Below are 9,822 nucleotides of genomic sequence, written 5' to 3'. Positions count from 1 at the left end.
AATGAGGCATTTTAATGAACTTCTTGATTATATGATAAAATTAAGGAAATACGTTTTCAATTATTCATAAAAAATGTATAGTATCCTTTATATTTCATACATTAGAAATGTAAGAATCTTATAAGTAACTTTTAGCGGAATGGCAAGTATCTAATTGAATAGTAAAATGTGAAAATATGATGGCAAACATAAATACAATAGATGATATAGTTTAATAAGAATAAATAAGAACAAGTAAAAATAAATAAAAAATAATAAAGAAATTAAAAGTTTTCAATGTGTTTCTTTAAAAAATTATTTTAGAATTTTACTATAGATAATCTAATTGTACATTGAAGTATTATTAATGATATAAAACGTAATTACTTTGATATTTAATTAGAATTAATGAGAAAAGATTTTGGAAAAGCACTGAAATAAGCAGCCATTCGCCCGATAGTACTTGCATTATATATTTAGATTTAGATTTCGATATATTACAAGTATTACCGACCCAGGTCTCACCACGTGGAGGTTGCTGCATCTGGAGACCCACGGGTTAACGTTGATTCTACTTTAAAATTCATGTTCCCGATTTTTCTCAGTGAAATTATGAAATTATTATATAACAATAAAATGAAGTCCATTCACGAAGAGAATATTCACGCGAGTGTTACAATAACGATGACTCTACTTTAAAATCCGTGTTCCCGAGGGAACATAAAAATTTATATAAAAATTTAAAACAGTATTTATAAAATTTAATAAAATTTAAAATAGTAATAATGTAAAACATGTACTCAATCGGTCGATACTATCGCGTCATTTATTTCTTATATACGTTACATTATCGTTCCCGTAACACTCATATATCACGAATAAATTTATGTTCTTTTAAATGTAAATTTTAAATATCCGTAATTGGATATATTCTCTAACTTATATTGGATTAAGAAAGAAAAATTCTTAATTTTTAATTCTTTCCCTTTGACGCTGTGACAATAAAAAATACGGCATATATTAAAGTGTACTTATTTCACCTCCATATGCACCTCAGTGCAGCTGCATTGTTTCCCGCAATTGCCATATCATATGTTTCGTTACTACGATATTATTAGAATTCACTTTTATTGAAATAAGCAATATACTACTTACGAAAAATAAAAGTATGAATTTAATTTAATTTTAAAGAAAAGGAAAAAATGAAAAATGTATAAGAGTCGACTTTAATAATAAAAATGCAAAATAACTCGACTTTAATAATAACAATGCGTATGGGAAGCAAAGTGGAATCTTGGCACACTTTCATATGTGCTCGTTTCACCTTTGTGTGCACCTTCGTTCAATGCACTTTCAATGGTCCCCCACAATTGCCACATCTTATACGTTTCTTATACGATTTTATAAGAATAAAATTATGAATTTAATTAAAAAGAAAAAATACTGAAAAATTTACGACTCAATTTTAATAATAAAAATACATAAAATATTAAATAATCCTGTTCTCTTACACACGGTAATGTGGTATCAGAGACGGAATATTACATCGTCTTAGTTTTTCAAATCTACAACTCTACATCGATCATCATAAGAGCACTTTGAGTGATAACATGTTAAAATTAAAATAAGAGTTATCCTCAAAGAGTTCTATTGAAAATAATTTAATAGCCTAATAATTGCCCTCTTGAGTCACAATTTCTGGGAGCCTCTTTAGCCTATAGCTTCTTCTTTGCTTCGCACTAAAGTGCAAAATGAAATTTAGAATCGCAGTACAATTCTAATACAATCCTAATTTAAAAAGGAAAACACCGAGATCTTTGTATAGAAAATATTATTCCTATTGATCGAGAATATATATAGAATACATGTAGATCGAGTGTATAGAGAGAGAGAGAGAGAGAGAGAGAGAGAGAGAGAGAGAGAGAGAGAGAGAGAGAGAGAGAGAGAGAGAGAGAGAAAGAAAGACAGAGAGAATGAGAAAAAGAATATATATAGATCGAGAATTACGTCGATAGATTAATAAAGCATGAAAGTAAAATCAGAAAATAAAATTAACATTATCCCGTAGATCTCCAAAAGCAGCAACCTCTATGTGGTGAGATATAGATCGGTGTTACTTGCGATCTATAGAAATCTAAATCTAAATATATAGCGAAAATACTATCGAGCCAATGGCTGGATATTTGAGTGAGTTTCCGATGTATTTTCTTTCTAATTCTAATAAATTAAAGTTTTTATATTTTACATTATTAATCTTACTTGAATAGACGAACAGATTACATATAATAGTTTTCTAAGATAATTTCTCAAAGGAATATATTGAAAAATTCTAATTTCTTTATTATCATTATTTATTCTCAGTTATTCTTATTAATTTTCATTTATTCTTATTTATTTTTATTTATGCCTTTCAGATTAAATACTATATTTTCTATTCTAATTTTGTTGCTATTATATTGTATATATTATATTTTATATCTTATATATTCCATCGTAAGTAATATCGAGTTAATGTCTGTTTAAACACGCTCTTATAGCTATTTGTATAAGTTTAATTAGAAATAAAAAATAGAAAATTTGTACAATTAATAAATACTTTTCAATTGATAAGAATAAATGAAAGAACTATAATGTGATATATGAGTTTTTCTTCTACTTTTGTCAAATGTACTATTATATTTACTAAACACAAAAATTTCTATAATACATTAACTTGTTTATTGGGTTATGTGTGAACCAACACAAACTTATACATCAATACAAGGGTAAGTATTTCCCTGTTGGGCTTGTAGTTCACATTTTGTCCATAACTGTCGCTGAAGTCGCATATGCTATGAGCGAAAGGTGGTGAACACCCTTAAAATAAAAAGATATGATCTGATCTTTTCAAATGAATAATATGCTTTCATGTGAGTGAGATTCTAATAAACATTAAAATTATAATATACATTATTTTGTCATCGTACATTTGTTATATAAATGACAAAAGTAATTTAAGGATCATGTTTGAAGGATCAAAAATCATGTATTATAATTTCATAGGCCCGAAAGAGCCCAATCGTTTATTTATCAACGCCTCGGCAACTCGTAGTCATCTGTATAATAATTTTTAACAAGTATTCGCTCCTTTCTCAATCTTTCTTTCTCACGCATTTTCTCGCACACTCACGCGTTCTTTAAATAATATATCGTACATGTTCACATTCACATAATGATATAACTAGCTTTCGCCTATTCGTTCGTCCATTCTCTTGTTTTTTTTTTTTTATTTATTTTTTTATTTTTTTTTATTTTTGGTATATATATATTTTTCCTTTTTTTTTTTTTTTCATTTCTAAGCAGATTTTTCGAGTGCACTTTGACGTATTTTTCATGGTTTTCTTTTTATTATTATTATTTTTTTTATTATTTTTTTTTTTTTTTTCTTTATGACACTGGAAGCGTTCCAACATTTTTTCTTTTCTCTTCATTTTTTTTTTCTTTTGCTTTTTTTTCTTGTTACAATCACCTTCTTCCGATCGACGTATATATGTACATACATCGACGGTAGGTACTCGAACGTTTCATATATTTAGTTGATTAGGTACGTATACCTATTGTGTATGTGTATTATATATTGTGTATAATATGTATATACAGTCAACGTTACATTATGGGTTTTAATCTACGGGTGATTTCAAAAACAAAGAGATTCTTAGGCAAAGACGGATTATCGCATTTTCTATTCTCTCTGAAGATCTTTTCGTATTAGATAAAACTTTGTTTATAAATCCTTTTCATCGATTTATTGCGACGAAATAAGAAAGGAAATTTATTGGGAAGCAAATTTTTCACGAAGATCATTAGATCCAATCAGAATATTTTTTTGATAAATCTTCATAAAACAGATTTCTAAAAATTTGTATACAGACAGAGAGAGAGAGAGAGAGAGAGAGAGAGAGAGAGAGAGAGAGAGAGAGAGAGAGAGAGAGAGAGAGAGAGAGAGAAAGAGAAAGAGAGAGAGAGAGAGAGAGAGAGAGAACCGCAATTATAATCACATTAATCTAAACAACCGTTTATTAATAACAGTTAGGATACACTAATCACGATAGCCGAGATAAAATTCGATCGATATTTCATAATATAGAATCTAGTCTCTTTCTCTTTATTTTTATATGACGAAAAACATAGTTTCGCATGTATCTTTTTTGTTTTGTTTTTTTATTCCTATATAAATCGGTCGCCGACTTTGCCCAAATACTCAAATAATCGCTCGCCTATGCGAGATTAGGAGCGATAGCGAACACACGTTATAATGAGTACCAGAGTCGTTTAGGAAGATTTAAGCATGCTTATAGCAGTGCGCTACTTACGAATATGTTTACATATAAGATAGTCTTATAGTTTATATTACACATTGCACGCGTGGCCGGGGTCAGAGTGTCTTTCAAGTAATAAAAAATATGTACATATATGTTTATATATATATATATATATATATATATATATATATATATATAATATATAGTATTGTATATATGTATATTCATATGGTTCGCGTATTTTATACTTGTGATATAATATGCGTATGTATATATGCACATAAAATGTATGCATTTCTGCATGTGTGTTAGTATTCTGTATGTTTCACGAGAACGAGCTTTCACCTTTTGTTCTGTTTGATCGACGGAGCATCATTTATGAGATTATCGTCGTTTCGATCATAGACATATTAAATGTTTTATTTCATGAGAATTCTTCATGAAGATGTTCCCATTTCTATAGTTTGGTGGATTTTCAAATGAAAAATAAATAAACGATATTCAAATGTTCCGGTTGATGAGACAATCGAAATAAAAAGATTCTACTTTATAGACGTATGATAATCATTACCTTTTCCATGACGTTTCGTTTCATCGGTAAGGCAGGAATTTGTAAATGGATGAATTTTATTATCTAGAACGTTAGAATATTCTAAAGACACGTTAGCGCTTGCATCTCGTGGAAAATTGATATCTGACCCTTGCCACAAATGTTACCATAGTACGATAAAATGATTCGTTTGACAGGAGCTTCGATAATAACACGTCTCGAAACGTTTATTGTTGCAGTATGAACCTTTTGTTTTCTTTTTTTTCTTTTGGATATGTAATATTAAACGAATTATTATCATTCATATGTTCTCTTTTTTCCTTTTTAATCTTATTCTTCGCTTTTGATTTTTTAATGCGTTAAAATTAGGCCAAACATTCAAATGCGATTATTCTCGAAATGGTTCGTACGTATTAGCAATATCCAGCAAACGAATCATTCTTTTTTATATTTTATTTATTTTTTTTTTTTTTTTTTCTATCAATCGTGTCCTCTTCGTTTGAAAAAAGCTTCGAAAAAACTGAATCTGTTTGAAACCAGAGTAAAATCGCGCATTGGCTAGCCTTTTCTAAGAGGCCTTGATATGTTCAATTGGAACCACCGTAGTTTATTATGGTATCGGTCTCTTCATCGTAATCACTGCTCTGTGTCTTCCTTTCTCTCTTTTTCTTTCTTTAATTTTCTTTTCTTTTATTTTTGTTTTTTGTTGCTCTTGCAATTTTTGGCTTTTTCTCATTTTGTTTTTCGAGTAAATAATATGGAAGAGACAACTTATGATCAAATATATAATGTTGCACGTTCAACGATCGCTTAGCTGTGTGCTTTTGTAAAATTACGTATAAATAATCTTCTTTTTTTTTTTTTTTGTCAATTATTATAGAGAAATATTTCAATTTTTCTGCCATTTTCACGAAGCTCGAATATATTCGAATTTCTTTTCAAATATTAACTCAAGAATTTTATTACTTCGTATTACTTTCGTATATTTAAAATACAGGGCGGATTAAAAATTTTTTAATGAATCAAAAGTTCATAAATGATTTTAAAAATCAATTACTTTTTTTTTCGTGATTGTCTCGCAAAAGAGTAATTGATTTTTAAGATCACCTATGAAACAACTATCGGATCACATAAGAACTTTTAATTCACTTTGTAGAAATAAAACTATTGAATGTTAAGTGTGTAATTAGGCCGAAGATCATCAAGAATTTTTTGTAACCTAGCGTGTGATATTATCAAGAATAAAAAAGAAGAAAAATTTCTTTTAAAATCGATAAATGAATGGAAGAACGTTCCATTTTTTGCTTCGTGAAAATAACTCTTCTAATATAATTATTAGAGACACTCTCATTTTTTCAATTAACAAATAGCATTATTAAGTATACTATCGTATAGTGCGATTACCTTATTTTGTACGAATAAATATATAAGATAAAACTATTTATACAATTCCACTATACAACGAGAGAGCAATTGTTCAAAGAAATGTTGTACGATGGAGAGAATGAAAATGATTCATTTCAATGGACACAATCTATTAGAATCTTTCGATGTTACGCTTTGCTTGAACCAAGCAAAACCCCAAAAGATTTTATTCGAATATAATGATCAAAGATAACGAAACTTTAGATACTTGTTTTCCTTTCTTTTTTTTTTTGTTTTGTTTTTTTTTTCCTTGATAGATTCAAGCGTATCTATGCCTTCTTAAACTACCGCAAAAATATGTTCAACAACAATTCAGCGGTTGATTACAACACGAACGAGTTTTTTGTTTTTCATCGACTTTGATCATTTATGCTTTTTCTTTTTACGAACGCACGTTTGGTCACTCCAAAATGGATCGTTTTGGACGATTGTTCGGACACCAGCCACGAATTTTTTATCTATTTAACACGTACGCGAATTTCTTCTTCGTATTGTACCTGGATGTATATGTGTTACCGTATATATGTATATATAACATGAGATTTACATATTCTATCTCTTTGAGCAATGTGCCAGTGGATCATAAACTTTATACATTATTGCTTTTCCGATAGCCACGTCACGTACATTCAATCTCGCTCGCGTACATCCCAACTCTCTTCTCGTCAAAATTAACACATTGTGCCTGTCGAGTAGATTGCAATATTGTGCCGTGCATTGTACTCGATTACAATTACAACCTATATACCTTTATAAAACAGAAGAATACGTCTTTAACGCTTTTCCCCGTATAAATTAATAGCGAATGCATCGAGACAATTCGGTTAAATGTTTTTTACGAATTACCACTACATTGATTATCTATGAATAATGAAGGAATTCACTTAACGTGAATGTGTAATGCGATGATAGCCAAAAATCGAAAAAATAAAATAACAAAATAGTAGGATAATAAAAAGTCGTTTGTGCATAGGATTATTTCGTATGTAGTTGGGATGATCGTGAGTCGAATAATAATTTTTCTATCGCATACATTCATATCCGTCGCATCACATATATGCCAATACGATTGTACATATAATTAGTCAAGTTTCTAAATTGACGAATTTCTTTATAATAAACTTAACTTTTCACTACAGCGCAAAGTTTCAATGTACAAACGTTATTATATCGATGTTTGTCAGCGTGGACATCTGCGCCATGCTTTCGTCGATGCTTTCATTCCTTAGCTACAATAAATTTGCATACTTAAATTTAATATGGGTTTATAATAATAATAATAATATATATATATTATTATTATTATTATTTCTTATATATATATATATATATGTATACTTTGTTTGTATATATGTAAGTGAATAATTATTTTTTTTCGTATGTTTGCTTCTTACGTCGTTACTTCATCGATCTTTCCGTTTTATCTATCGTTCGAGATCGCAAATTCCCGCATTACTTGTTAATGTCATACATTGGATATAACAGCTTAGGAAAATTTGAGCCACCTTCTTGATTATAATGATTACACGATATCTAAGGTGGCTTTAAAAATACCACTCGTATAATCCCGATAACTTCTCTTTGTTTTTTTTTTTTTTTTACGTAGCGTATCTACTTCTATTTTTTACACCTTTATTTTATATCTATATTAACAATCTATAATTCGATCTACAATATTCGGAGCCTCATATGATTAACCTGAAAACGCGTTATTTGCGCTTCAAGTTTCAACTTTAACAAACACACCTAATGGTCCAGTATGGGAGGAGCTTGTTGATTAATTCATTATACATATTAATTAATGCTAGTCATTTACAGACTCTCTGTTTCTTTCTTTCTTTCTATTTCTCTTTCTCTCTTTCTCTCTCTCTCTCTCTCTCTCTCTCTCTCTCATTCTTTCTCTAATTCATTCGATTTATACAAACGAAGTCATTCCAGGCAATCGAGTATCGTACTTGATTTTATCTCCAATGATTATAGGATCGTCCATGACTTAGGAGATTTTTCATAATTTTCTTTAGAGTAGAACTTGAACTCTGCTGGTATCGTGTCGTAGTTTATTTTGGGTCAATATAATTATCGCGACAGGATTTTACATTAGCCAAGATCGTTTGGAAGAGATTGTAATATTATCGCCGGTCCAGCAGCGAACTATGTATTTGAATTTATGCTCACTTTTTTCATACGTGATCTATTTCTTATTGAAAATGGAATATCAGAAAAAGCACGTTTTGCATCGAGATCGAGCAGGTAACTGCAGCTGTTTCTATACGTTCGATTTTATGACAACGCGACTATAATTCGGTTTTGCTATTCTATTTTCTCTTCAATCAATATTCTCAAAATACAACGTGAATGAAAATAGACTCGAGAAGAAACATATAAGAAAATAAATCTTTCCCTCTTCTGTCATATTCTTTACATATCACGTACAGAGATTTTTCTTATTACGATCTTGTTGTAATATTACCATATATATGGCGTATGTTTATCCGTGATCTATTACACGGTAAGTTAGTTGGCTTAGTTTTTTATAGTGTCGTTCGATTCTCGATTGTAGGAACAAGTTTGGATAGTCAGACAGATAGCCATTTTATATCTTTCTCGAAAAAGATGAATTAAACTTCTTTATGCAATTATCTATGCATCACATGCAGGCAGATACAAACATACATACATATACGTACGAAAACGTACGCGTAAACGCACACATGCACATACATACATACGTACATACATACATACATACATATACACATACTCACACCACACACACACACACACACACACACACACCCACACCCACACACATATATACCTACATACATCATGTTTCATTCTTTCCTTTTTTCATTAAACTCTTTCTGACACTTTTTCATGTCCCTAAATCGTCGTTGATATTTTAAACACTCGAGGCTCTTTTTCCCCTTCTCTTCTAGAATAGGTAACATTATACGTGTCACGAATCGTCGGCGAGACACGTCGAAGTGGACGCGAGAACGCTGCACGCGAGGAGCACGAGTAGGAGGATAGAACTCGATGACCTTGACATGCTTCTACCATCGTTGCTATAGGGTAGTTTAACCGCGACCTCGGCCATCTTGAATATCGAGAGTAAAGGATGCGTGTGAACTTCATGATGCTTATTATTGATCTTCTGGCTCAAATCCTCCAGCATGGAAGCGCATTCCTCCTGAAAAGAAAATCATTACGTTTAACATACAAGACAAGTTAGACAGTACAAGTATTTATACAAATAAATAATATTTTTTACAAAATGTATAAATATATATATATATATATATATATATATATATATCACTTTATATGAAAATACAAAAAAATTATATCTACGAACGAGTTATTCGATAAAATTACCATAGTATTTATTCAATGATAATATTTTGACGAATAATGTTTTCTTATGTCATGTTTCTTCGGAAATTCAACATCGTGAAACATAACACGTTATCGTTGTTCATAAAGTCACAGCATCGATTTCAATTTTCAACTCTTGCTATCCCTTTTCAACTCTTTCCTTTCTCTCTCTCTCTCTCTCTCTCTCTC

The 9,822-nt window shown here is 30.0% G+C and overlaps 1 protein-coding gene across 5 annotated transcripts in view; it reads right to left on the bottom strand.

The window, feature by feature from the left end:
- Positions 1-3,007: 3,007 nt before the first annotated feature.
- LOC124425770 overlaps positions 3,008-9,822 on the bottom strand; it is a 213,089-nt gene continuing 206,274 nt past the window's right edge. For all 5 annotated transcript variants that reach the window (XM_046966618.1, XM_046966620.1, XM_046966621.1 and 2 more), the window contains one exon: positions 3,008-9,448. In XM_046966618.1, coding sequence (XP_046822574.1) covers positions 9,215-9,448 — 234 coding nt within the window. In that variant the 3' untranslated portion in view covers positions 3,008-9,214. The remainder of the gene's footprint in view (positions 9,449-9,822) is intronic.

This window comes from Vespa crabro, chromosome 7 (assembly GCF_910589235.1).
Source record: "Vespa crabro chromosome 7, iyVesCrab1.2, whole genome shotgun sequence".
In the NCBI taxonomy this organism is placed as follows: domain Eukaryota; kingdom Metazoa; phylum Arthropoda; class Insecta; order Hymenoptera; family Vespidae; genus Vespa; species Vespa crabro.
Note: the sequence above shows the minus strand (reverse complement) of the source record. Positions and strands in the feature narration are given on the sequence as shown.